Raw genomic sequence first — 27,709 nt, 5'->3', positions numbered from 1 at the left:
CACGTCACGTGCTGTGGTGTCGTGGGGAAAGTCGTCACGCGTTTCTGTCCGCTACTGCCTTTCATTGACTTCTTCACTCCCGTGCTTTTCAAAATATTGATGTTTTGGTTGGTAGGTGATCGATGGAAGGGTGTCATACTTCATGGCCACCTCTCCTTGCTGCCTTTCGTTCTGTGCGGGGGAAATCAAGGTGCCAGACACGCCTAAATCTAGCGTGAGAGATCAACAGTCTTCAACATGTCAGACGACGATCACATGGATGTTGACTCCAGAAATGGAGGCCAACCCAGTCGGGCAGACATCGAACGCCAGTTGAATGAAGAATATCCAAACAGACCTCATAATAAACACAGAGCTCTACCTTTCCACACCCTCATCCGGGATCTGTTCAACCCTCTAATCGACAATAGGACCAAGAAGACAGGTGGTGCAGTAATCAACAGGAGAAAAGTAGGCCCCAACGGCGGCTCAAGCGCGTCCCCCTCTGAGCTGCGGCGCGCCATCATTGAGCGATATATTGCTCGCTGGAGGAGAGACGTCGGACAAGATTTCTTCCCTGCTTTTCGCCTCATCATCCCTGACAAGGATCGCGAACGTGGAGTGTATGGCCTCAAAGAAAAGATACTGGGCAAGTTGTTGGTAAGAGTTATGAAGATTGACAAGAATTCCGAGGATGGTTTCAACTTGCTGAACTGGAAGATACCTGGAGGCGGAAGCAATGCTTCTCGTTCGGCCGGAGATTTTGCTCTTCGTTGCCATGAAATCATCTCGAAACGACCAATGAGGATGGAATATGGCGACATGGACATCGACCAGGTAAATGAATTGCTAGACCAACTGTCCGCAGCACCGAAGGAGGAGGATCAATTACCTATCCTGGCCGAATTCTACAAACGCATGAATGCTGATGAGCTCCAATGGGTCATTCGAATCATCCTCAAGACGATGAAAGTTGGTGCAACTGAGAAGACCTTCTTTCATATTTGGCATCCCGATGCAGAAAGCCTGTTCAATATCTCCAGCAATCTTCGAAGAGTATGCTGGGAACTATGGGACCCTGCAAAACGTCTAGACAGTGATGAGACTGGCGTCTCCTTGATGCAATGCTTTCAGCCACAGCTTGCTCAATTCAGTCAAGAACCTCTGAAACGTGTCGTCCAAAAAGTTCAAAGTCCTGAAGACAACGAATTCTGGATCGAGGAGAAATTGGATGGTGAACGCATGCAACTACACATGGTCTCTGACAACAGTATAGTTGGAGGGCGCCGCTTTCAATTCTGGTCACGTAAGGGCAAAGATTACACGTACCTCTACGGCAACGGGCTTTACGCAGACAATGCATCTCTCACTCCTTTCATCAAAGGCTGCTTCTCAGACAGGGTGGAGAACATCATCCTCGACGGAGAAATGATTACCTGGGATCCCAAGGAGAAAGCCCAAGTGGCTTTCGGCACCTTGAAATCCGCCGCAAAGGCTGAACAGACCAACCCATTCGCCGAAGGTCAGAGACCTCTTTTCCGCGTCTTCGATATACTTCTCGTCAACGATCGACCTCTGACACGTCACACTCTGGACGACCGCCGAAAGGCACTGGTGGCCAGTGTCACCTCCGAACCTGAGCGTTTGGAAGTTCACAGCTACCAGATTGCGACCACTGTAGAGGAGGTCGAAGATAGCCTCCGGGAGGTCATCGCGCAGGCTTCTGAAGGATTAGTCCTGAAAAATCCCCGTTCAGCATACAAATTGGATGACCGTAATGGTGACTGGCAAAAGGTCAAGCCCGAATACATGATGGACTTCGGAGAGTCGCTTGATTGCCTCATTATTGGAGGGTTCTATGGTTCTGGCAGGAGAGGTGGAAATATCTCTAGTTTCATGTGCGGACTCCGCCTCGCTCCTACCGGACAAAGCCAGAGTCAGCGTCAATCGCAGAGCCAGTCACAGGCCGCAGAACCCTCTCGAAAGTTTGTGTCTTTCTTCAAAGTTGGTGGTGGCTTCACAGCAAACGACTATGCCACCATACGACACGACACTGAGGGCAAATGGCACGATTGGAATGCTAAACGTCCACCAACACAGTATATCGAACTAGGAGGCGGACCTCAGGGACAGCGCGAAAAGCCCGATGTCTGGATCAAGCCTGAAGATTCTCTCGTCATAGAGGTCAAAGCTGCGCAGGTCACTGCCAGCGAAGATTATGGTTGTGGTATGACGCTGAGGTTTCCACGCTTCAGAAAACTCCGACGCGACCGCAACTGGCAGACGGCACTCTCACTGGAAGAATTCCTAGATTTTCGAAATGTCATTGAGGACAAACAGAAAGAGAAAGCAATGAACGTAGACCAGCAGAAGAAAAAGAGCCGCCAGCCCAACACGCGCAAGAAAGTTATCACCGTGGCTGGTTACAACGCTAAGGACATCAACAATGTAGCTCTTCCTGATGGTCCAAAGGGCAATGTCTTCGAGGGTCTAACTTTCTACATCATGACCGAATCCATTCAACCCACTCAAAAGAAGTCGAAGTTGGAACTCGAGGCAATAGTCAAAGCCAATGGCGGCAAGATTGTTCAGACACATACCACTGACGAACACACCATCTGCATAGCAGCTCGGCGGACCGTGAAAGTCGCAAGTCTCGAAAAGACATGCAAAAAAGAAATTGTCAAGCCTACGTGGATATTCGATTGCATTGAGCAGGCTCATCAAGATTTTGCCAAGGGGATGCCGGAGATGGTAGTGCCCTTAGAGCCAGCACGACATTTGTTCTTTGTCCCTCACGACATGGAGGATCGGTGGACGGAGAACGTGGATGAGTACGGGGATAGCTTTGCCAGGAATACCAATGTCGAGGAGCTGCGGGAAATCATGGACAAGATGACCAATATTGACTGTCCAGACGACGAGGAGAGCCGGATCCCTGAACTCTTCCCCGAATACCTAGACATGCAAGGATACATGTTTCACGGTCTGGTATTCCTCTTCGACCGTTTAGCAGCGTCGAAACAAGACGATCTGTTGGGACCGAACGGCGATCTCGACGGAGCCGCAGACAACCTCAACGTCAGCACAGACGTTATGATACGAAACATTGCACTCTTCGCGGGGGCGGAGATATTGCCCAAATCTGATCTGTCCACGCTACCAGCCGAAGAAAAGCACCGAATTACACATATTGTCGCCCGGCCCCACTCCGACCTACAGTCCCTACGAGCGGCCGTCTCCCGCTGGAAAGGCCGTCGTATTCCTCGAATCATGAGTCAGGATTGGATCCAAGTGTGTTGGAAGGGAGGGATCAAGGTCGACGAAGAAGCTTATGTGGCAAGGTAGATCAAGTTCATCGTCACCGGATCGCATTATCTTGCGGAAGATATCACCATGGCATGTATCAAAAATCATGTCAAAACCATGCTTTCCACTTCCCGACAAAGTTCTATCTCGGCATTCCGAGTTTCAGTGCAGAACAGTCGATCATACGCTCCCTGTGGCCCTCAGACTTTCATTTTTAGCATTTGCAAGAAGAGACACGCGACACGGCAGACATGCATAACGGTGTGGGCCGTGGACGTTGAACGTCCCATGTGTGAAGAACGCCCCGTCGTATGGGAGCCTCCAACAGAAGTCAGTGAGTTCGGTAAACAATGAAACTATCCAAACCGTTGGCCAAAGCCCAGCTGCCCAGATATAAATGACGCGGCGAAAGGAAGCACACACCTCTGGAACAAATCTCGATTACGGCACAGGATCAACAAGTCTCCAGATCTTGCGAACTAGCGCAAAGATCCTGTCAATATTGGGGGTTAAACCTTGTTCTAACAACGGCAATTTGACATGGCCAAATCCCAAGACAATGGATGCATAGACACACTGACCACCCTGTGGTATGAGCATCACTCGCTTACCAGTCGTGTGCCATCTCTTGCTCAACTAACGATGGCACGACTGGATACCTCTTCAAGGCGATTGGCAGACAAAAATCTAGTACGCACGAGACATTTTCCCCATGCTCAGATCACCATGGCAGACCATATTTTTGCTTTATTTACCGTCATCACCGTTGCTGCCATTTTAGCTACACCTACTGAGCCAGCATACACCATTTCGCATTCGCATTCGCAATGTCGGCGAGGACCGGATGAGGTGGTGATAGATGGATTGTCTGCATCTGGGAACGTATGTCACCCACAGCTTCAGCAAGAGCACTGGGCGATGAGTCCTTTCTCCATCACGTGACAACTTACTACCTTCCCTCAACGACCATGGCCGGAGTTCAGCCTGAGAGCACGCTCGTCTGTGCAGGCGTATTCACAGGTCTCGCCATAATCTTCAGCACCCTTCGTCTTTACTCGAGAATCTTCATTGTGCGAGCAGTCCGCGTGGATGATATCCTTCTCGGAGTTGCCGTAATGTGCTCCATGGCTTTGACAGTCTTGATCATCTTCCGTACGCTGCAGCTCCTGGGTTTGGTGGAAGGCTTGATTGACTGACAAACTCTCTAGAAGCTTACAATGGTCTCGGCGTGCACCAGGACACTTTATCAAACGATGAAGTCTTTAACTTCCTCAAGGTTGGTCAAGGTCTCAGTCTATGAACATCAATTCGCTGACCAAAGTTAGGGGTTATACGGTGGCTCAATTGTCTACAGTATCGGCATGCTATTCACCCAAACCACTTTCCTGTTCCAGTATCGGAACTTTTTCATTGGTAAATGGCTTCGACGATCAACCGATGCCATGATAGTCATTGTTACGCTTGAGGGTATTGCCACTACGCTTGCTGTTGCTTTCCAATGTCTGCCGGTCGGCACCCAGTCCATCTGGAACCCGTACGCTCCACCGGCCAAATGTATCAACTACGTTGCCTTTTGGTTCTTCTCGGCTCTGTTCAACGTTTTCTCATCTCTGATCATCTGGGCGCTACCACTCCCACTGATCAAATCGCTCCAACTACCGAAACGACAGAAGCGTTGGCTACTGCTAGTCTTTGCTCTCGGATTTTTGTGAGTCCCGGCACTCGCTCCGAGCTTGATTTGTCAACTAACCGAACGGGTTCCAGTACGTGCCTCGCCTCCGGTTTGCGCATTCGTGGACTCTACATCAGCGTACAGCATGCCGAGAATGACACTTCCTTCTACTATACAGCGGCAGCCACATGGTCCTCGCTGGAGATCAATGTCGGAATTATTTGCTCCTGCCTGCCTACTATCAAGCCGATTGTTGATCGCGTGTTTCCCGAACTGCTGCGTGAGCCGACACGTCCAGTGCCGCCTCTCGGAGGGGTCGACCACAGTGTTCGCAGGAATGGAGCCGGAGTGCTGCTTGCCAATAACTGCGTCCCTCTCACTGACAAATCCCTGGGCACCAGCGCAGAGTCCAGTTCAGTTCCTACTCCAAAAAGACAGATTGAAGACGTGTGAAGTCAGCACTACAACAACATAGTGTTTACCTTATTCACACGCAGATTCACTGCGGTCGTGGCCATTCCCGGTGCTTATACGCCATTTCGGTCACCACTCGGCGCTTCAAGGATATGCGGTTGCATCGATCAATCCCATACAAACCGCCTTCTGGTCTGATTAAAATCCTATCAAGAGGACCGCCATGAAGCCGAAGCACGGGATGGGACATGGAACAGCAGGCTCAACTAGCGGATCGAATGCATATTCAGTCCCCATGGTCGAAAATGCAACGTCAACCTCGCCACCCCGAACAGCATAACGTGCCGGACTATGCGTCTCAAGAACGAAATACATCGGTCATGCCTATGAAGTTCAACGCAGCGCAGCCGGGCCATATACACTATGTATCAGGTATAGCTGAGCTTCAACACGACAAAACGTTGTTTGATGTACGACAAAAGCCATCCCTTCTGCCGTACTTGGGTCGGAACACGCGGTGTTCACTGTCGGTTTGGCAGGTTTACAGTACACTTCACCTATTTTTATCAACGTTCGCGAATACACGACATCTTATGAAGACGAGAGGGCTTGAAGAGGGAAAGGTCGAAGGTCCGAGGGGACTTACCGGAGGGGAGGGTCGATCGAACTCGATATATGAGCCGCGCCAAAAGAGGTTTTCACAAGACCACTTCACTTCACTTCACTTCACTCTTCACGAGGACCACTTTACTTCACTCGACCCTCGAATATTCAGCCTTCACATATCTAAGTCTAACAAAATCACTCAACAATCAAGGCGAAAGACTGCCCTTGCAAGCAGACCATATCTTCAGTATTTGGCTCAGCAAATGACTTTGTCACTAAGCTTCTAACAGGGCACCGAGACAAATTCCAGAATAAATCTTGTTCCTATCTACCTACCTAGGTGGTAGGGACTAAGTGTCTGGCTCTGGTAACGACCTGTGAATGAAGTCTTCTACAGAGGCACTGAGATTTCCAAGTAACATCTCCAGAATGGCTCTGCGTCTGCACAGGCATGTTGGAAACCTACAATTGTATAACCCTTAATAAACTCCCCTGGGGTTTCCTCACGATCAACCCAATTTCAACGGGTTGACTGAGTTTTTGCCTTTTTTTTTGAACTGGACGGACTGCTGCAAAGTCTGGATACGGGGACCATTGGCGGTGGTAAGTGGAATGTTCAATGAAGGATGAATCCAAGCACGATTCGAAGCAAGTCGGTAGGAACAGCGGACGGGGTAAATCCACCAAATGCAGAGGAAGAGGGCGCACGCGATACATGATACAAAAGTTACTATGCACTGCTACATCACTGCATTAGCATACGAGACAGAAAAGCACTTTCAACTCAATTTCTTCTTCATTAACAGTTTCATTATATCTTGTGGACTCTTTCCGTATAAATCTCAGGTGCTACCCAAGATTACAGCAGATTCGAGAGCGTATTTATGCTTATACCGATTGTCCTTTACAGAATAAAGGAGGTGACCGAAATGCTGGAAAAGAAAACATCCAAAAGCGCGTGTTATCGGCTTTCTGAGAAAAAGCAATGGTAAAACATCCCGAAAAGTGCCTGTGTCGACTTTTCATAGACCGTCAAGTGGTATCATGTAGCACAGATTCAAAAGCAAGACAGAGGCCGTCGCAAATCGTCATCATCAATGGCCCGGCTAGGCCAGCGTTCCAGGCCCACCTTTTTCGCCGTGGTTTTCTTCTGTTCCTTATCACCTTCGTCCACAGGCGGCAGCCATAACCGCGCATGTGGTATTGCCTCGTCGCTCAATTTCCCACTCTTGCGCATGTTCATTTCGGCAACAAAGACCCTCAGGAAATCCCTGTTCTCACGCGGTTCCCGAGGTCGTGGCTGACCTTCAGCTTTGAGGCCATCCTCGTTCTCCCAAAGTGTCTGTGCAGCGCGATATTTATTACTTGGCGTGCCATCCGGTTCGAGCCAGGTTGGTGGACTTGATGCGTGAGCTGTACGGATGCTCGACGGAATGCAGGTTGCCAGCGGCACGACGGGCGGCAGTTGTGCGATGGGATTCCTCGATCCGGCGACTCCTTTCTCCTGGCCGGCAGAGGTGACAAGCTTGTATTTTCGCTTGATTTTGAGCTTGGGCTTTGCTGCGGCTGCCTTTGATTGAGCCGTGGGTTTCTCATCCATCCAGAAATGTAATTGTGCAGGAGAGTCAGGGGGTACAAAGGTACGTGGATTCAGATACCTTCTCAGCTCAGCGGATGGAAGTTCTTCGGATGGTGGTGGCCGCCGATCATCGGTCAACGAAGGTTGGAAGTCGAATATGGACTTTGAGAGAAAATCGTCAGGTTGGATCAAGGGAGGTGTACTCGCGATGTTGGACATGGTTTGTGCTGCGGACTTGAGGGCTTTCAAAGACGCAGTCAGACTGGATTTGAACGAGCTCGGTCGTTTCTCTGGCATCATTCTGCGCTTGCGCCTAGGTATAGGTGTAGGTGACAGCGACAGTTCAGGCGTGATGTCTCCACTGGACTCTGCTTCTTGTTCCAGCGATAGCAGGGGGTGTTCGTTGCTGGCGTCTTCTGAGTTGCCCATCTGCCGCAGTCGTAGGTCGGATGGCGATCGTAAGGTTGCCGGGGTAAAACTCGTCATGTCGGAAGTACTGAAATCTTCGGGTGAGGCAAGCGAGGGCATTGATTCGCTCGAAAGTGACCTCGTTGACAGAATTCCTGCATCAACACCTTCACTTCCCACGATCATCTGACCCTCGACCAAGCTGTCGATCGCACCAAATAGTCCTTCAAATTGCGGATTTGTCCAACTTCCTGTTAGACTGCCTTCAGCACTCGAGGGCACATCATCCCGCAGTAATTTACTGAACTCCGCCACGTAGTCACCTTTTGGTATTCTTTGCGCCGACTTTTGCTTCGGCTTGCGCCGGATTGGTATAGTGGTTGATGAAAGAACTTGTTGCACCGACTCCCTCCTTTTCGGTGACCCTTGTAGCGAAGTACTGCTGCGATTGCTCGAAGGCTGAAGCGACGAAGGGGCAGGTCGTTGCGGCGGACTCACGGAATGTCTTTCGGTTCGCGACGGAATCTTGACAGGATCTGAATGTGGGCTCCGTGAGTCCCTTTTCTGCTGTGCGAGGCTCTGGGAGAGGGCGGAGCGTGAGGCGGATCGGACAGATTTCCGTCTGTCCAGGGTGTCTTTCTCCTGGAAGTCGATAGTTTGCCTCCTTTCTAAGGGATTTTGGGCGAAAGCCCGTGGGACCATCATCATGTTGAAAGCCTCGTGTAATACATATAAGTCGATAATAGATCGATAGGCGCGAAGCCTGCAAAGCGGTCGACCGCTGCAACCGTCTTATCGCAGCATTTCTGGAGGTGGCCGAGCAGAAGGAAAGGATGAGGGTGAGGCTGAAACCGGACGGTATCAGTTGTGTGTAGGCTGCTGATAAGAACAATGTGGTTGTAACAATGGCTGTGGAGGATATTTTGGTGTCACTACAGCATGATCTAGGAGTGATAGTGTGTCCAGCGCGTTAGGATGCTGATGATGAGTAGTATGCTGAGAAAGCAGGCAGTTCAGCTGAGATCGCGACGCATGGCAGGTAGATGGCCTGGTGTGGCAGGTGCGAAGTAACTTAGGGGCCGGTGCCGGGGTGTTTGTCAGAGTCGTGTGCGCGCACTGTTACAGCCGGAAAGAAGCGCTCCTGCGCTCCGAGAGATAAGAACAATCGGGGTAAAGCGATTGGCTGCAAGGACCCCTTAGTGCTAAAGTGCTACCGTAAAGGCGCGTGGGATGACGCCGCCATGACGGAAGACTAAATCGGGCACTTAATTGGAGATGACTTCCAGGGTGCCCTAATGGAACCGCCTATTAGTGGAGACATGGGCATGAACCACAGTGTTGGCCCCTAGAAGCGACTTCTTCCCACTGGCCAAGAGACCTGGATTTGTTCTGCGGACACTTGAGTGAACTCTTTCATACCTGCCTAATGCAGCCTTGGTAACTGCTACTTGCAGCAACTCTCGTACGCTGCCACCCACTTTTGCAGTGTTCTGCAGCGGTGCTCGCCATGAACTGCCCACACACTGCCCTGATGATGGCTGCTTGCAGGCTGTCAAACGCCCAATCGTCAAAGAAAGCGACAGCCCCGGAAGATGCAGCCATGAACCCCCAGATTCTCCTCGATTTCGGTTATTCGATTGATTTGGCCAACACAAAGTTGAGCGCATATCTCACTCAACGTACGACTAGGAGCTTCAAACTCTCAATACCTAGTAGAACATGGTGTGGTTGCGGACTTTGGCGCCTACACTGGAATCAACCTTCAGGCAGCCCCCATACTGGCAAATACCAACAGAGTCTGTGCTGGGTCAAAGAGTCCTGTCCGACACGCGATTACTAAAAGGTAATTAAATTCATCTCGAGTAATATTAATTCGGGTGTCGGAAACTGCCGGTACACAACGGTGGATCTGGTTCCTGAACTTCCCTCTTTTGTCGCTGGTTCATCTGGAGCTTCTAGAAAATCCACGTAACTTTCATGTAACAGTTTCAGCTGTACTCCGTAATGCTGTGCCGGATCCCACGCAAGAGAAAAGAAATACCTTGATAGCATGGAACGCAAGCCAAGTTATCAGAAGACAGCACCAGCCCGAGACACCAGCAGCAAAATAACCATAGCAGGTTACTGTGATTGATTATTGATGATGCGCAAAGGCTGCAGGGCCCCCTGCTTGTGCCGAATAGATGGATTGATCTTTTCCGGATCGATGGTGCCGTGCATGTTCTCGCTTGACCAGATATGGAGAATGTATCCGCACAACAGGAACCAAGATTAGCCTTTCAGCCTTGTACTCATACTGTTTCACTGTTCACAGTAGATAGCTAGGTAGATGATGTGACTCTACCAAAGATGCCAACCCCACCATATCTTGAGGCATCAAGTAAGTCTACATCGGGTAAGGAAAAATGGAAGAACTACTCTCTTCACATGACTCTTACGCCTCAACCTGCTCTCGGGCATTCCTCGCCCACTCCGCGGCGCGGGCCTTAACCTCTTCAACCTTCCTCTCATCACCGTGCTTTTCCTCAAACCTGAGCCATCGCTTGAAGAAGTGATTGGCTTTCTTCGGTTTCAACCTCATCTCCAAAACCCGCTCATAGACTCTTCTCACCTCCTCCTTTTGGGGGTCATCATCATCACACCCATTCTCCTCCACGTCGAGCCTCACATCAAACAGATCCAGACGCCTAGGATACGAGGCAATCAATCCCTCGAAGATGGTCCGCCCGCGTTCCGGCTCGCCAGACCTAAACTCCAGCAATGCGAACTTCAATGTGACATCGAAGTGCGTGTGTTTGGGCAACACCCGAACCGCACTCGTCAGCAAAGCCCTTGCACGCGGTCGGTCGCGCATGTTGTCAAACAAGAACGTGGCGTAGTTTACCCACACTTTCGGGTCTTGGGCGCCAAATTTCTTGATCATTGCCGTAAACTTGTCATCTGCCTTGGAGTGCTTGCCCAAAGAAATGAAGGCGCTGATCAATCGGCTGTACATCTCAAGCGCGTCGTTGTACTCGCAAGCCCGGCGAAACATGGCTTCAATGGTCTCGTCGTCACCATGAGCAGCCTCCAGGTTAAGCAATGCCGTCCACACGATCTGTTTCTCGGCCTCCTGGCCCAGTCCGATAGACTTCAATGCTCGTTCTCCGATGGAGCGCGCTTGATCGAGGTCGCCCAGGTTGGCGTGGAACGCCATATACTGCACCCATAGAGCGCCCGAGTCAGGCTCAGTCAGGAGATATCGTTCAAAATCATCCACGGATTGTGGTCCATCGGTATCCAAGTCTGCAGTACGGTCGACTTGGACTGCGGCCCGCTTCTTCTTTTTCTTCAATGCTTTGTCTGGTTTCTCATCGTCTGAATCATTGGCATCGGCGGCACGTTTGTTCGATTGAACGCTTGCAGATCCGGTCCAATCGAAGCCACCGGCGCTGAGACCTGAAGGTCCGGCAAGGCTAGGGGCAGCTTCGTCGTCAGAGTCATCAGCCTCGTCTTGGTCTTCGTCTTCGTTGTTGAGGTCCTCAAGATCCTCATCCTCGTCTTGGCTTTCTTCATCGTCTTCGTCGACAAGGTCATCCATTGCTTGGTCGAGGTCGACACCATCTTCGTCGGAGTCTTCGTCATCAATTTCCTCCTCAGAAGCATCGGCAAAGTAGGATGCTTTCATGCCAAAGTTGACTCTGCGTTGGGCCGGATCGATCTTCAGAACCTTCGCCTTTACGGCATCACCTTCACTGAAAAGCTTGCTGGCATCTTCGATCCGTTGCTCTGCTATTTCACTGCGGTGACACAGTCCACGTACGTTCTCGGAATCGTCCACCAAGATGAAAACACCAAAAGACTCGACCTTGACGACCTTGGCAGTGACAACGTCCCCAACATGCAGGTCAGTGAATGTGAGCGGTGCCTTGTAGTTGGGGTCTAGCGTCGATCGTTTCAAGCTCATTTGGACATGGCCAGACGCTTCGTCAACCAAAGTGATTCGTCCTTCTACCAATTGATCTCGCTGAAAGTGATCCTTCCAGTCTTTCAAGTAGCTGTCCGACAGATTTCCGACCCTCACAAATGCTGTGACACCGTGTCCTAGTGTCACGAAAACACCTTTGTCTGCGACGTTGGAGATGAATCCTCGTACTTTGTCATTGACAGCCAACTGGGTTGAAGAGGTAAATTCTCGGTCTCGAACCTCGGACGATGAACTTAGGACCTTCGACCGACGTGCGGACAAGGTCACCTTTTTGTTCGGCACGTCGACGTTGAGCACGCAGACTCGAATGACATCGTTCTTCTGGTACTTGGCAGGATTCACTTCGTCGTAGTTATCCTCCATGTCAATGAGCTCGACAACCCCAACCAGTTGCTCGCTGAGTTGAACAACAATATTGTGATCGGAGACTTTCGTCACTCTCCCAGGCAGGATGAGTCCTTTGGTCATGTTGTTGAGTGTAAGAGATCCGACTGAGGCGTCTGATCTCGCCGTAAGATCCAGGCGATTCTTCTCCGGGTCGACTGAGACGACGTGAACACGTAGAGCAGAGCCGATGGGGAAGTTTGCCTCCAGGTTGGCTGCGAGAGATAGATCATCAGAGACATCGGTTGCCCTGATGCGTCCGCGTGCAGCTGGGGATATATTGACCCATAAGCAGTCTTCGGCGATATTGTTGACAAAGGCTAGGCAGGATGAGCCGACCGATAGATCTTTCAAGCTCAGACTGGATCTGCTGGGATCTGCCACCGAACTAGGTTTGCATGACAACTCAAGCACTGTGTTCTTTCCCTGCCGATGACTCAGAGGCAGGAATCGGTGATTTCGGGTGTCGTGTGCTCCAAGCACTTTGACGGTAAGTTCTTGCTTGGTGGTGAATTGCTTGAGTGAGTTCTTGCGGTCTTTGATATCCTTCCACTCGTCAAAGACTTCGGAAACATCTATGCGGCCCTGAACATTCTTGGCCAGCTCTACGTTGATTTGAGTCTCCTTGACCGAAGTGACTCGAGCTTTGGTGATCCTGCCTACCATTAGATCGTCCAGCCGCTTCAGGCTGGTATCGACAGGCTCTACGAGTTCCGGTAATGGCTCGTTGGAGACTGCAGGGGCTACTTTCGACGGTCCATCAACGACTCTGTCTCGCATGGTCAACCAGAATCGTGGAGTGGCACCCTTGTAGTCAATGGACAAGACCCTGGTGGTGACTGATTGGAACTTCGACAACCCAAAGCCGGTTTCAATTTTCGGATCGACAGATTCGTCTTCATGTTCGACAGGAACTTGATTCTTCGGGATCAGTCCACTGATGCCGGCGGCGAAACTGACGAACACGCCATCATCTGTAATGTTGGAAACGTAGCCGGTGATGAGCGCATCTGGTTGCACCTGTTCGTAACTCTTGAGAAGAGAGCCATCTTGAGCCGCTTTCAGCAGACTTTGTTTGTTTGTGACCACAACGAGCCTCTTCTTGGCCTGAACCTGTAGAATGACAAGGTCTTCCAGCTTCTGGCCTACTCGTATTTTGGCGAATCGAGATTTACGTTTTTCTGACGAACCATCGGAGATATGGTCACGAGTAAGCCGCGCAATGGCATCAGAGCCTTCCAGGCGCAGCAGAATGTCGTTATCGGATTTCTCAAAAACAGTTCCTTTTGTGATAGATCCAGGCTGCAACCTTGCAAGAGAGCTCTCAATTGACTGATTGGAGGCATTGACGTCCCTGCACGACACTGTAAGGCGGCGGTCAGCGGCATTGACGCTGATTGCATTCACAGTCAAAACCCGCCCCACCCGAAAATGTTCAGTGGCGTCCTTGATGTATGCCTCGCTCATTTCAGATACTGGAAGAAAGCCTCGTACAGGACCGAAGAATCGAACAACGGCGCCGTGGCGATCAACCTTGGCCAACATGCCGACAGTAGAGTTACCAACTTCGATATCCTCGTATCGTAACCAAGGCTTTTGATCGCTGTTAACGATGGATTTTTTGAGTGTCAACTTCAAGCGGCGCCTGACTGGGTCCGCGGATACGACTCTTACGGCCACAGCCTGCCCCTCTCTGAACTTCTTTTCAGGATTTTTCAGGTCGATATCCGACATGTGGATCTGTGGAACAAAGCCGGTCACACCTTCTGCCAGGTTGATTAGCAGACCTGACACCCCGTTGGAGCCAATGATGAGCCTTTCGATGGTGCCCTTCACTACCGCACCCACAGGTACGTCTTCAAATCGCAGAAATGGTTGCTCAAGGACTTTTTGCTGTAGAGAAACAATATAGAGGTGATCGACGGGGTTGTATTCGATGAGTCGAGCCTTGTGTTCTGAACCAAGCTTGTATGGGCCGGTCACCTCCGAAATGGCGTCAATCTTCTTGTCCGAGAGACGAGAAATATGTGCAAAGCCGACTGTGTCTTGATCCAGCTGTAGGTAGACACCAAGACCAGGCTCTACTCGGATCACCGGGGCAGAGTCCACGATGGAAGACAAGGCAAGTGTTCCATGTGCCTGTGCAACCTCATTGCCCAGGGTTACAAGATGATCGAAGACAGAGAAACCCAACTTTTTCGTGTCGGAGAGGGGAAAGTTGTAGATCAGGCGACCCTGTATTTTCTTTCCAGCTTCAAATTTGGCCAGGAAGGCTTCCTTGTCTTTGAAAGAGCCCGAATGTACCACGTCAGCGGTTACATCTAGAAGACCCATGATTTTCCCCGAAAGACCAGCATCAGTTCGGCTGGTCAACAGAATTTCGGCTTTAGTACCAGGGAGGAATGTGTCGATGGATGGCGCTGTCTTGAGGGCCGTATCTTTCGACAAGTCTGCCGTCAGCTTCACTACTTTGCCGTTGGAGCCAACCTCCAAGACGCTGCACAACAAAACGGCGCCCGTCCGGAGATCGGAAAGAGATAGACCATTGGGTAGATGCTTCTTCGATATGAAACCCCGGACGTTTCCCTCCTCCAATGCCAGGTCGACAACCAGGCCATGGTCCTCGACGCTGCTTACAGACACTTGGACGGTGGCACCGACGGCGAGATTTCCTCGATCAATCCCGACATTGGTCAGCGCTGGCTCAGTGGACAGTTCGATGCGTTTCCGCGCAGATGCTTTCCCTCCTGCCTTCTCCTGCTCTGTAGAGGTAACCGCAACTCGAAGATATTGTCCCACTCGGCAGTACTGTGTAAGAGAAATGTCTTGGTCCTCCTCTTCCTCCTCGTTAACGGATTTGTTGTCGTCATCGTCATTCAGCAGTGCTTGTATCTTCTCGCTCAATTGTGGTGAAACCGCAGTCAATGGGACGTAACCAACCAGATTGTCCGGCAAAGCCACAGTTAGCACCCGGCTACTTATCGACGTGACCTGACCGAGTATGAGAGAGCCGCTTGTGATGCGTTTGTAATTGAGACCTCCGATCTGGACTTCGGGAGTGTGTGAAGTAGAGATTTCAGGCCGCTCTTTGGTTTTTTGAGATTTCTTCTTGACCTGCTTTGCCGCTTTCTGTGGTTCGCCAGTCTCCCCCTCATCGCTAGTATCCTCTGGTTGTGTGCGACCGGACCCGAAGAGGTCCTGCTGCTGCTTCCGTTCTCTTGCAACGTCTTGTGAGGCCTTGACTTGTATTTGTTTGCGTTCAAGCGGAGTGAGCAGGCTAGCACCGCCTCTAGGAAATGCTGGTTGTTCCTTTGTGAGTATCGACGCAGGCTTCGGCTTTTGACTCTTATTTAGTTCGGGTGCAGCAGTATTGGTCTGAGACTTTGCATCTGATTTTGATCGTTTGTTTGCTGGTGAACTCGTCGCTGGCTCGTTCGCCAATTTGCGCTTTGTGGAAGCCATACTGAGGTCTGGCTAGAGAAAACGCACGCTCCTCAAAGTCCCCGTCTACCACGACGTTGAAATTTAGACAAAAGTTGTTTGCTGCATGTTGGTGTTTCTCTTGTGGCAGCCCAGTGATGGCGATCACAAGTGCGGCCCAGGATTTTTTTTGGAGTGCTTTTGCTCGTTGGAACTTTTTTTGGAGATGGATTTGAAGGGGACTCCCTGGCCAATGAGGCAGAATCGAAAAGTTTACTCAATCAGTTTCATCTTATCTTATCGCAACAGCATCGGACGCGTCGCGTGTCAGTCTCTGCGGGCTGGAAAATCAATTAAAACACTTGCATGATTACTCGTACTTCGTGACATATGCCAGGGCATCTTCAAGCTCATTATTGCACTTGCTTTTCCATTGCCACCACCCAGCTTCTATCTTTGACTTCCGTTTTGTACTTCTGTTATCGATACGCCAACCTGTTACATCGGTAATAGGCGATGGACTTGACACCCGAACGACCTCCACGTGGAGAGACAGTCACCTTTGCCGTTGCCGCAGACGAGAGCCAGAATCTCAGTCCTCGTCGGATTAGCCGCCCGAAGAAGAACCCGTCAGTTACACCCAGACGTTTCAATCGATTCTTTACGCCTCGAACTCGAAATGTGCAGCGCGCCGTTCGGACATCTCGCAAAGCTTTACAAGACCTGTCTGCAGCCCGCCTGAACAGCCGGCGCGATCCACCCCAGCATCCGAACAAGAAGAGGAAGCTCTCATTTTCGTCCGTCCCATCCCTACCATCCTCGCCCATCAAGCGGGACACAATACCAAGCAGCCAGAGTAGCACGCAGGCTGGTGAGGGTCAGAGACTTCTGGCTGAAGACGACTCGGATTTTGAATGCTTCGACACCGAGGCAGATGAGAAGGGGTGTGCTCCTAGGACATATCCGGCGCGCCTGGTTCCCTATCGCTCTGTTAGTAGCTCAGCGGCCGCGCTTTACAAGAGGCTTGGTGGGAGGAAGACCGTCGTCGACGCAAACGACAGCCGCCTGTGGCAGAATGAGGCAGCGAACTTCTATAGCTCCTCGGAGGACTTTTACGGCTACAACCGACGCTTTGCGTCGTTGCCATTTTGCGCGGCGGGCTTTAAGACTGTATCACTGGTTGCAATTGGCGACGAGGATGGCAGTGTCCGCATACACGATGTCTCGGGTCCTGCCATTCCCTACAGCGAGGTTTTCCTGACCATGCATCCTCACGACAATGCGATCATGGATATGGAGTTGTCTTCTGATGACGCCCTGCTCGCAACGGCCTCCGGAGATCAAACTTGCCGCATCATTGACATGAAAAAGCAGATCGCTACGCACACCTTGATAGGACATACAGGGTCGATCAAAAGAGTGCAATTCCAGCCAGGCTCAGGTAACAACATCCTCGCCACATGTTCACGGGACGGCAGCGTGTGCTTATGGGATCTTCGCTGCGCTAAGGCCAAAGGCTCCACCATGTTCAAGGAGCTACGCCGTGAGTCTGAAGGGTTTCTGAACGACAACAGAGAAGTCAATGCCGTTAACGACATTCGTGACGCCCACACATCTTCCGACGGTAGCCGAATCTCCACAAGTCGCCGTCCGGTCCCTGTCTCTGCAAGAAATGACTTTGCAGTCACGACGTGCGCCTTCATGGACCAGACTCGTCCACACCTGTTGGCTACAGCGTCTGAAAACAACGCAATCGTCAAACTCTGGGATATGCGGACCTCGTACAAACAACGATCCGGCAAGCCCAATCCGGTATCTGCAACAGAACAGCCCAAGAGCCACGAAAACGTCCGACCATTTGGCGTGACCTCGATAGCATTCAACACCGACGGTTCGCGGCTGTACTCTCTATGCCGCGATCACACAGTCTACACATATTCCACAGCACATCTCGTCCTCGGCAGCGCATCCGAGATGTCGTTGTCCTCCTCTCGCCCATTCAGACAATCTCGACAGACTGGGCACGGCTTAGGACCGATGTACGGTTTCCGGCATCCGAAACTCCGCCTGCAGACATTCTACGATAAGCTTGCGATTCGGCACCGGGCCGAAGACCAGACCGAGATCATCGCCACTGGCAGCAGTGAGGAGTGCGCAGTCTTGTTCCCCACGGACGAGCGATACCTCAATCAGGCCACGCGCGGTCCACATCCAGATCCCCGTATTGTGCGCACGGAGTTCCCCATGTCCACCCCGGACGGTCACTGCCCGATATACTATCATGGCACTGCACTCGTCAAGGGCCATCGCAAGGAGGTCACGGCGGTCGCATGGACTCACAACGGCAACTTGGTTACGACGGCCGACGATTATACAACGCGGTGTTGGCGGGAAGATGCGGATGAGGCGCGTGCCCTGAGGCTCAATACAGAGCGTGATGCATATGCAAGGTATATGAGTGGATGGGCTGATGTGCTGGACGGGTACGACGACGATGGCGATGAGGAGGACGATGAGTAGAGCTTTGGGTATTTGAGTTTCTGGAGCAGTATAAAGAAGCGCAAGGCGTACTCCGAGACCGACTTTGGGTAGATGGAAATCGGCTTCAAACATGCATTATTCCTTGAAACAGCAAGCGTATGTGTACTTTGTTGTAAGGCTAGTGCACAGTGCTGTGTTCCTTCGCACTATGTAGAAATACACGGTCCGAACAAGATTTTGCAAAACCAACCCAAATGCAGTGTTGTCGTAACCAATCCTCATAAGTCATCAATACCAAGCGTAGACGCTGGTCCTTACTATTTTCGCCCTGCCGCTGCTATTGCTGACGGAGAAGCAACATCGCCATCAATATCAGCGCTTCGCAGCAGCAGCACCACCACATTTACATTCCCGGATTAACCTCTTCAGCTCTGCGTTCTCTTGGAGGAGCTTGTAATTCTCCTCTTCCACGCGCATTAACTCCGCCTTGAAATGCTCAATACTGACCTTGTCGCCGACTGGTCTCGAGTCTGTGGCATTTCTAGGATTCGGACTCAGCGGAGAGCGGTGGTTGCTGACAGTCGTACCAGCCGAGCCTGCCGTCAACGGCCGTTTCATGACAGACCCAGATGAAGACAGACCGGAGCTTGAGGTGAGAGGTCGGTTTTCGTCCGAGCGGACATTGCTGACTTGCTCTGGGTCCTGCTCCGACAGTATACCAGCGAGCCCAGGTCGTGATGTCTTTGCTCGTCGACTCAGGCTCCTGCCCAGACTGGGGAAGAAGCGAGGTCCGTCGCGGTTTTTGATACTGCCACTCATGGCTGATGCTTCTTTGATTGTCCCCGTGGATCGTGTCAGTCCTGACAGGAGCTTCGTGGGAGATAGAACTTTCCTTCGTGCTTCGTGCTCAATGCTCAGCGAGTCCAGAATCGTGGAGGCTGCCGGTTCCATCTCGCAGATCTCGGCGATGATCTTGCGAGCCTTCTCCAATGTTCTCGTCGCAACTGTGAAGTTCGTGGGCACGTGTGGAAGCATCGTGTCAATGTACAGACCGTATCTCGAAATACGCTGAGCTGGCTCCATAAGCAGGGACGGTGCTTGTTGTGCCGACATTGTGCCTTCTTTCAAGAACTGATCCAGGTTCAAAGCGACTTGGGAATGGAGGTCGAGATAGTCTCTGTACGGCACAAGAAATTTTGGAAAGTGGTTCAGCAAGACCTTAGCGAAACTGGATATGCCCATTGGATCTTTTGCCGTTTGTAGGAGCTGAGGGTCGTGGGAGGCGCGGTCCAAAAAGGTCAAAGCAGCATCTTCTGAGCCTTGCAGCGCGGTCTCGATGTCGTCCAAAAAGGCCAGGTTGAGGTCCTTGATCTGATCGAGCAGAGATGGGAACTGGATCATTGCATTCACGGCTTTCTGGCTACGTGAATTTGACAATTTTGAGCTCAAGGATTTCGGTGTCCGGCCTTGGTTGGTGACAAGCTCTATTAACTCCTGCAGACGTGTGATGTATCTGTCTTCGGTGTCGACGAATTCGCACATTTTGAAACGTAAAGACTCGAGTTGTTCCAGTGAATATTTTGGCACGAGTGCAGCACTAGCTTTTCGATTTGACGGAGTCGATGCCGAAGGAGACCTGGTCTGACTGCTTGGTATCCTCCTCTTCGCAGGCGTAAGTGCATTGACACGGCTAGAAGGCACATTGCCGGAATCCTGGGGCAGAAATGACGGCCTGGTCTTCCTGATCGATGCAAGCGGCTTGATGGCAGCTGTTTTGACGGGAGTCTGGGGGCTTGATGGTCTGTCTTTTGAAAATGGACGAAGTGCCTCGATGACTTCTTCTGTGTTTATAACCCTGCTCATTCGGCAAGTGACCTGCGCAGCATGTGACTGTCCCCATTTCAAAGCTATCCCATGGTGTAGGTTCTCATCCGCAATGGCATTCTTCACATCGCTTGATATCTCGGAGAAATATCGACATAGAGCGAAAGCAATAGCACGGCAGACATCGTCTCTCTGTTTATCTTCGGGTAATTTGTGGACAGCAGAATAGTAGCTGCTGTTAGGTGCCACAGAGAAAGCCCCATAGCTCTTGAAGCCGGCTGCACTGAGGATGGTTGTACGGATTCGAGAGGTCGAGGCCAGAGAACCCACAGCTTGTACAGGGTAGTAGAAGATGAGGATGCGTGGTAGATATGGAGGGTCTTCGGCGTAGAAGACTGTAGGGGTGTCTGAGGTATTCAGGATGGCCGATAATGCGGCCAAATTACCGGACTTGGACATATTTTTTGAGGGTTGCTGAAGGGGATGCGATCGATTGGGTCAAGGAGGTGGAAGATGTGCACAGACAATCATACTGACTGTCGTCGAAAGTGATGCTGAAGGCTGGAGAATGGTTGTATATTGATGCAGAGTACAGAAGACGCGTAAAGACACGTTCTATTCAATGCCGCAATACTTTTGGTTGTACATTGAGTGGTACAATCCTCAATGTTTACATTTGAACGTATTGGAGTTCTTTCGAGGCCTCCGGGGACATGTTGTTCCGCTCCGCTCCTTCCACATCTTGGCGCATCACTCCCTCACGTTAACATGTCCATGCAGATGAAGAAGCTTCAACGCTGAACCAGTGGGAGTGATCGGCTTGATGGCTTCGACGGCGTACATTTGCCGCTTTTAACAAGGCGACTTGTTGCTGACTGATATCCAAAGCCGAAGATGGACGTTGCGGCGTGACGGGAGTGCTTTTGTCTCCGCCCCGAAAGAGCATATACTGAATGTGGCTCCAAGTACAACTGATTACGGAATCATATTCAGGGCGTCCCGCTGGCTTACTTTTCGGTGCCTGCATTGCCGTCGGTTGCACAACCAGCGATTGCCCTGAATACGCATCAACCACTCGATTTCGATCTTTGCATGATATCTCGGTCATGCCACTCTCGATTCCATCCAGCTGGATCTCAATAAGCCTGTTCAATGACATGCCACATCGAGGGTGTGATGGCATCGGAAGGCTAGCCTCTTTGTTCCTAGCTTTCTCTCTCCCCTCTTTTTCGACCCCTTGTGGCTCACAGCCTTGGGACGAAAATTTCTTCCTCTGCTGGTGCAAGCTACCATAAGCAGCGGACCAACTGAATCTTGAATCTCCGGACCGTTCATTGTGGCAATGTCAGTGTGGATGTCTTGCATTCTATGCTACTCGTTAACTCGCTGTATCTTGTCGTCATTGTCAGCGGTAGGCGTCTCCATTTCTCTCCACACTTTCTTTCTGTTGGTCAGATGGGCTGCGTCCACGAAACATGCCGCGCTTCTCGAACCACCACCTGTCATTTCGCCCCGTTGCTGAATCCATTTCTCCTGCGGAAAACCTCCGATTCCATAACATGGGTGACTGATCATGCAGCTGTGTTAAAGTCCCTGCCTCTTGTGCGCGCCCTGGCGGCATCTGTCGCTCCATCGCAAAGCTCAGGCCAACCCCTCCCGCAGGTTCTCGGGTGGCTTATCCATAAATACATACATTTGGACTGCAGAAAACGCGCATTGATGTTCCTGGACGTGCCGGGACACGAGTGATCACCTTACTAGAGCTACCTAGCGGCCGCCTCGACAACTGCCCTCATTGGCATCTGGGCAACTTACCATGCCTGGCCAAAGGTACAAAGGTGGGGTGGAGTTCTGGCCTGACATATTCAATATGCATGTAGTTCATAGTTTCCACGATCCTATTGATTCTTATATATATCAGTGCCTTCCTTCAACAGCATCCGCTTGCTACCTCGTGCTTTGTCAGTGAAACTCCAAGTACCGAAGCATCTTGACCATGGGCTCTTACGAACCTGCCGGGGTGCCTATCCTCGACATTCGAAGCGACAAGTCAGATCAGTCACTATTAGGGACTCTTCGTCAGTCTCTGAATCCCACTAAGGGCGGACCGCGCACCTTCCCGACTTTGTTGCTTTATGATGGTACAGAGGTTCTAGTTGTGTGGAACAAACACTAAACAAATGTTGTAGAGCAAGGCTTGAAGCTGTTTGAAGACATTACATATTTGGATCAATACTACTTGACCAATGCTGAAATCGAGACTCTCAACACTCACGCCAATGCCATCGCCGCACGCCTCCCCGAGCATGCTCGTCTTGTGGAACTTGGAAGCGGGTATGGCTTTTCTTCTACACAACCCTGACCATCTAGTGAAGCTACTGATGATGAACAAGGAATCTCCGCAAGATCGACATTCTCTTAAAGGCCTTCGAAAAGGCCAAGAAGCCGGTCGAATACTACGCCTTGGACCTTTCTCTGCCAGAGTTAAAGCGAACGTTCTCTGAAATTGACACGAACACATATCAATATGTGACATTCCACGCATTGCACGGCACATATGATGACGCCCTTTCCTGGCTGCCACGGTCCCGTAACCACGGCCAGACCACCTGTGTCATGACCATGGGTTCTTCCCTGGGCAATTTTAGCAGAGAAGGCGCCGCTGAGTTTCTGGCGAACTTCAAAAATGTCCTCGCCAACCCAGATTCCCTGCTGGTTGGACTTGATGGATGTCAGAATGCCGAAAAGGTGTTCCATGCCTACAACGACGATCCAGGTACCACCGAGAAGTTTTACCGGAATGGGCTGTCACATGCCAACGACATCATTGGCTACGAAGCATTTAGGCAGGATGAGTGGGGGATCGAAGGGCTGTACGTCGAGGAACAGAACAAACATCAAGCCTCATACGTCGCTTTGAAAGACATCAAGACTCCTGACTTTACTTTCGAAAAGGGAGAGAAGATCCATCTGGAGGACGCATTCAAATATTCCGTTGCAGAAACTGATCAGCTTTGGCACGCTGCAGGCCTCATCCCACAAATGGCTTACGCTAACAAGAGCAACGATTATTGTGGGTATTTTTATGTCGCTTGAATGGCTGTAGCTAACATGTCTAGTCCTTCATCTCCTTTCTCCCGCCAACATCAACTTCCCGACCCGGCCAGAGGAGTTTGCGGCGAGGCCTGTGCCGTCCCTAAACGATTGGCAACAACTCTGGGCTGCCTGGGATGTCGTCACCAAATCCATGGTCCCCAGAGACGAATTATTGAACAAGCCCATCCAATTGCGGAACGACTTGATCTTCTATCTCGGTCATATACCAACATTCGCGGGCAAGTTCACTGTTCCTGAGTGTTGACTTGAGCTTACTGTCCATAGACATCCATGTCACTAAGGCTATTGGTGGAAAGCCAACAGATCCGGCTTCCTACTGGTCCATCTTTGAGCGAGGAATCGATCCAGGTAAATCATACGTGTTTCTTGCTGGACACACAAAGCTGACCATTCTTGCCAGATGTGGACAATCCCGAGGTCTGCCACGATCACAGCGAAATTCCAGACAGTTGGCCACCATTGGAAGATATCCTGAACTATCAGCACCGTGTCCGCGCCAGGATTTCCCAAAAGATCAATTCCGGCGAAGCGTTCACAGACCGCGGACTCGGCAGACGACTATGGCTCGCTTACGAACATGAAGCCATGCACCTGGAGACTTTCCTGTACATGCTTCTCCAGAGCGAGCGGGTTCTCCCACCACCAGGGCGAGAAGTGCCAGACTTCAAAGCCCTAGCAGCCGAAGCCCAGTCCAAGCGTACGGAGAACAAATGGCACGCCATTCCCGCTGGTAAAGTCAACATCGGCCTTGACGACCCAGAAAACAACGACGGTCCTGACAGGTACTTTGGCTGGGACAATGAACGACCATCTCGCATCGTCGCGGTCAAGGAGTTCGAAGCACAAAGTCGACCCATCAGCAACGGCGAATATGCTCGCTTCTTGGAAGTCACCCATCAGACTTCCTTCCCTGCGTCGTGGACTACCACTACCACCAGCGCGACGAAGACCGGTGCCCATTCGAACGGCACAAACGGCCACTCGAGCGGTTCTGGAGCCGTAGCCAGCCCAGCTTGGATCGAAGGCAAGGCCGTTCGAACAGTCTACGGCTTAATTCCGCTCAAATACGCGCTCGACTGGCCCGTTATGGCATCCTACAACGAACTCGCTTCCTACGCAGAGTGGTCTAACGGGCGTATTCCGACGCTGGAAGAAGCACGCAGTCTGTACAAATATGTCCAAGACCAACAAGCAACGACCATGGAGAAAGTCCCCAGCGGATTGATCTCCGCAGTCAACGGACATCTGTCGAACGAAGGCGTAACAGAGACACCGCCATCCAACGGTTCCTCTAACGCCGCTGTTGCTGCCACCAGCAGTAGCAGTAGCGACGACAGTAGATTAGACCCAGACCCGCGCTCTCTTTTCATCGACATGCAGGATGCCAACATCGCCTTCCGCAATTGGCACCCAACCCCCGTCACCGACAGCGCCCGTCTCCGCGGCCAAGCCGACGTTGGTGGGTTGTGGGAGTGGACTAGCACTTCTCTGGCTGCGCACGAAGGATTCCAAGCGATGGACTTGTACCCGGGGTATACTGCCGATTTCTTCGATGACAAGCACAATATCTGTCTCGGCGGTAGTTGGGCGACTGTGCCGAGAATCGCGCTCAGAAAGACCTTTGTGAACTGGTACCAGAGGAATTATCCTTATGTGTGGTGCACAGCTCGGCTGGTTCGTGATGAGTCTGTCGCGAACTAGGGCCAGCCAGCGGACCGGGACTCGCAATGTGCGGGTGTGCGGGAAGATGAAACGGCCAGAGAGCAAATCAGCCTACACGCCGTACAGTACAGCCACATTGGACGGAAGCGAAGCCGGACTTGCCTTGGAATTGTTGATGGAAGTTGAGTTTGACTTCCACGAGTAATGAAACATGACATGTACACGCTCATTATATACACGCAATGCATATCTGGTATTTTCAAATCCTGCTCTCCATGTAGCTTACAGGTTGTGATCACAGGGTCCAGACTGTGGTCCTGCGTACTCCTATTATGCATAGCCTTGTCATCTTCTCCTTCTGGATATTGCACCCAATTTGCGGCTCTGCGTGGCGAGATCCCGCAGAAGGGGCCGATAGCAGTGAACACTGATCTTGCCAGCCCAGATCATAATACCCCATGTTTCTTGATAAAACTTGTGTCTTGGTTCTTTGTTTGCCCTCGAATTGACCACCATGACGACGACTTTCCCGCTGATCATGGTGTGAAAACTGGCCCTTCCACACATCCTCCCGGTATCCACATTCAGCTGTGCGCCGAATTGTTGTTCTTCGTCTCCATAATCCCGTCCCTTACCCTTCAAAGGAACACCTGGGTCTGTCGTAGGTCAAATTGAACGAACAGGAACCGATCAATCCGATACAAGCGCATAGAATAGCATATCTCTCTCGGGTCCCGTCGTAGTCCAGTCCAGACCGTGCATATCCGCCAGTCCATTGTTTGCGTAGGCTGCATGTGAAGGTTCTTTACTGCCGTACCCGATAGTGACTTGGTTCACTGCCTCGACAGGACAGTCCGCCCTTTGCACTTTGCACAGTCCGAGCATTCACTTGAGGTCCCCAAATTTCACCGCAGGGAGTTTCTCTGTTTTCGTCCGTTTCTGTATCTCGTCCACAACAATCATCGACCTTGCTGTCAATCTTATCTCGTCACTGACCGTCTTGCTTCCTGAACTCCTATTTCGTGCTCATTGTTGCTTGTCGCGCGCTCCTATTGCACGTTCGTCGTCGCATAGTCGTAGCTTAGTACTCTCGCATCGTCGCCTCCGGCAACCGATCACGAACAGAATCTCTCGGCGTCTCTCCTCGCGCGTTCCCCTCGTTCGGCACAAAAAGGCGATCAAGAAAGCTCGGCGCAAGCAAATTCACACGGTCTCAAGAATTCTCTCGGCGAAATGGATCTCTCTATCCCAAACAGTCCTTTTAAATGGGAATCGGCTTCTGGTCTTGGTGAGTCTTCTCACAACCACTCTTTCTGCCTGCGCAGGCGCCAGAGAAAATGCCAGAAGCTGACTGTGACAAATAGAGCACAGTTGTTTCTCCTGCTCCATGAAAATGAGCAATCCCAAGGCCAAGCTGACATGCTACGGCGTCCACTCCATCCCTTGCTACCGGTACCACCAAACCATGCACGCAATCGGCACCTCTCACAACTGCATGTCGTGCATCCAGACCGACGAGATGCATGAGCAAAGGCACAGAAAAGTAGGAGCCCCTTTCTCTTTGCAACAAAGAGACACGCCCAGGTTGATACTGACAATGTTTCCAATAGATCGCAGAACTCGTCGCAGAGTATAGCGTAGCCACGGGCACGGACCCCGCAGGGCTGAGAGATGTCTTTCAACAATTGAACATCAATAACAATCCCCCCGAGCAAGCTGCTCCTGACCCTGACGCCGATTTTGAAGAGGAGGAAGCATTCGCCGAAGCTGAAGACGCGCCTGGTGATGTTGCTGTTGCGCAACCGGACAATGACGATGCAGAAGATGCAGAAAACCTCCTCGAGCCGGTCATTACCGAAGACACCACACAAATCACCGAAACCATGCCTCCACCAAAGCTCACCAAGGCCGAAATCCGCGCGCAAAAGAAAGCCGCAAAAGCCGCAAAGTCCCAATCAAAGGCTGCAAAGAACCAAAAGAAGCATACAATCAACGTCCGCAGCGAAGATGTGGCACTCATTGCTCGAATTCTACATGGCGACAGTGCAGCGAACTCTGCAGATACGCATCCGCTGGCATCAGACAAGGAGATTGACGATGTCATCAAACGGAACCTGGGTTACGTGTCTAATATCGAAGCGCACAAGAAGCAGCTTCTTTCGAGCATCGCCCTGAAACGGAGGGCCGACCGCAGGCCTAGCCAGACTGACGAAAAGGACGAGGAATGGGAGAACATTCTCGCCGCGATTTTGACGAAGCTTGGTATCGAAGCCGCCCATATCAGTGCTTCTGTTCCGAGCAGCGCCGGTTCCAAGAAAGAGAACCGTCGCTCGCAGAGGTCAAGCGAGGAGGCGTCTGCACTGCCAATGACAATTGTAGCCAACTTGAAGGTTGCGGTGAAGGAAGACCTCGAAAGGTTCATCAATGAACAGAAGGAGACTTGTGTGCGGGCGGGGGCGTTCTGGAGGTACGTTGGCAAGCCGATATTTGACAGGATGACTCGCATCGCGATGGAGGTAGACTGGAAGACCGGAATGAAGTTGAAGGAAAGGGATGAGTGAGGTGGTGATGAGAGGGAGGCGAGTTGAATTGTGTTGAGATAGACCGTTTTTTCTTGAATACCAATGCCCCTTGGAAAGGGCGTACTCCCAGGCACGAACCTAGAGAAAATTGGAGTCATTGTATCGCCTGTTTTTCTTGCCACTAACGACACGAGATGCTGTCGACGTCCTCCTTGAGTCAATAGCATGCCGACCTGGTCTTACAGTGCTGAAGTTCGCCTAGGATAACGCGTTTGCAATATACGTTGTCCACCTGGCAAGCTCCTGCCAGACCGTTAAACATGCCTCGTTAGGCTTGCAGAGACGACCTGTATGCAACGTCGAAG

General features: G+C 51.3%; 10 protein-coding genes across 10 annotated transcripts; 7 read left to right on the top strand and 3 right to left on the bottom strand.

Moving 5' to 3' along the window:
- Positions 1-255: 255 nt before the first annotated feature.
- EDD37DRAFT_563277 (DNA ligase 4) lies at positions 256-3,327 on the top strand (the record flags this gene model as incomplete). The annotated part of the gene is made up of 2 exons (XM_062813958.1): positions 256-3,014; positions 3,066-3,327. The coding sequence occupies 2 exons, from the start codon at positions 256-258 to the stop codon at positions 3,325-3,327; spliced, it is 3,021 nt and encodes a 1,006-aa protein (XP_062670566.1).
- Positions 3,328-4,256: 929 nt separating this feature from the next.
- Positions 4,257-5,413, top strand: EDD37DRAFT_649022 (uncharacterized protein; the record flags this gene model as incomplete). Its single annotated transcript, XM_062818094.1, has 4 exons — positions 4,257-4,440; positions 4,497-4,564; positions 4,614-4,996; positions 5,053-5,413. 4 exons carry the CDS (start codon positions 4,257-4,259, stop codon positions 5,411-5,413), a joined length of 996 nt encoding a protein of 331 aa, XP_062670565.1.
- A 105-nt stretch (positions 5,414-5,518) lies between these two features.
- Positions 5,519-6,652, top strand: EDD37DRAFT_354656 (uncharacterized protein). The gene has a single exon (XM_062811815.1). It carries the CDS (start codon positions 5,623-5,625, stop codon positions 6,265-6,267), a length of 645 nt encoding a protein of 214 aa, XP_062670564.1. The 5' UTR covers positions 5,519-5,622; the 3' UTR covers positions 6,268-6,652.
- A 105-nt stretch (positions 6,653-6,757) lies between these two features.
- Positions 6,758-9,163, bottom strand: EDD37DRAFT_627690 (uncharacterized protein). The gene has a single exon (XM_062816390.1). The coding sequence runs from the start codon at positions 8,673-8,675 to the stop codon at positions 7,038-7,040; it is 1,638 nt and encodes a 545-aa protein (XP_062670563.1). The 5' UTR covers positions 8,676-9,163; the 3' UTR covers positions 6,758-7,037.
- Positions 9,164-9,920: 757 nt separating this feature from the next.
- Positions 9,921-15,958, bottom strand: EDD37DRAFT_627688 (30S ribosomal protein S1). The gene has a single exon (XM_062816389.1). The coding sequence runs from the start codon at positions 15,778-15,780 to the stop codon at positions 10,402-10,404; it is 5,379 nt and encodes a 1,792-aa protein (XP_062670562.1). The 5' UTR covers positions 15,781-15,958; the 3' UTR covers positions 9,921-10,401.
- Positions 15,959-16,112: 154 nt separating this feature from the next.
- EDD37DRAFT_354412 (WD40-repeat-containing domain protein) lies at positions 16,113-18,425 on the top strand. Its single transcript, XM_062811812.1, has one exon. It carries the CDS (start codon positions 16,255-16,257, stop codon positions 18,256-18,258), a length of 2,004 nt encoding a protein of 667 aa, XP_062670561.1. The 5' UTR covers positions 16,113-16,254; the 3' UTR covers positions 18,259-18,425.
- EDD37DRAFT_354564 (uncharacterized protein) lies at positions 18,425-20,654 on the bottom strand. Its single transcript, XM_062811814.1, has one exon. It carries the CDS (start codon positions 20,500-20,502, stop codon positions 18,592-18,594), a length of 1,911 nt encoding a protein of 636 aa, XP_062670560.1. The 5' UTR covers positions 20,503-20,654; the 3' UTR covers positions 18,425-18,591.
- A 664-nt stretch (positions 20,655-21,318) lies between these two features.
- On the top strand, positions 21,319-21,919 carry EDD37DRAFT_354562 (uncharacterized protein). Its single transcript, XM_062811813.1, has one exon. It carries the CDS (start codon positions 21,412-21,414, stop codon positions 21,790-21,792), a length of 381 nt encoding a protein of 126 aa, XP_062670559.1. The 5' UTR covers positions 21,319-21,411; the 3' UTR covers positions 21,793-21,919.
- Positions 21,920-21,924: 5 nt separating this feature from the next.
- Positions 21,925-25,086, top strand: EDD37DRAFT_627680 (C-type lectin protein). Its single transcript, XM_062816388.1, has 6 exons — positions 21,925-22,184; positions 22,233-22,377; positions 22,437-23,116; positions 23,163-23,378; positions 23,425-23,508; positions 23,561-25,086. Exons 1-6 carry the CDS (start codon positions 22,040-22,042, stop codon positions 24,859-24,861), a joined length of 2,571 nt encoding a protein of 856 aa, XP_062670558.1. The 5' UTR covers positions 21,925-22,039; the 3' UTR covers positions 24,862-25,086.
- Positions 25,087-26,215: 1,129 nt separating this feature from the next.
- Positions 26,216-27,383, top strand: EDD37DRAFT_649016 (uncharacterized protein; the record flags this gene model as incomplete). The annotated part of the gene is made up of 2 exons (XM_062818093.1): positions 26,216-26,365; positions 26,433-27,383. The coding sequence occupies 2 exons, from the start codon at positions 26,216-26,218 to the stop codon at positions 27,381-27,383; spliced, it is 1,101 nt and encodes a 366-aa protein (XP_062670557.1).
- Positions 27,384-27,709: the final 326 nt, after the last annotated feature.

The sequence above is a fragment of the Exophiala viscosa genome (assembly GCF_022695815.1).
Source record: "Exophiala viscosa unplaced genomic scaffold EDD37scaffold_4, whole genome shotgun sequence".
NCBI lineage: Eukaryota > Fungi > Ascomycota > Eurotiomycetes > Chaetothyriales > Herpotrichiellaceae > Exophiala > Exophiala viscosa.
Note: the sequence above shows the minus strand (reverse complement) of the source record. Positions and strands in the feature narration are given on the sequence as shown.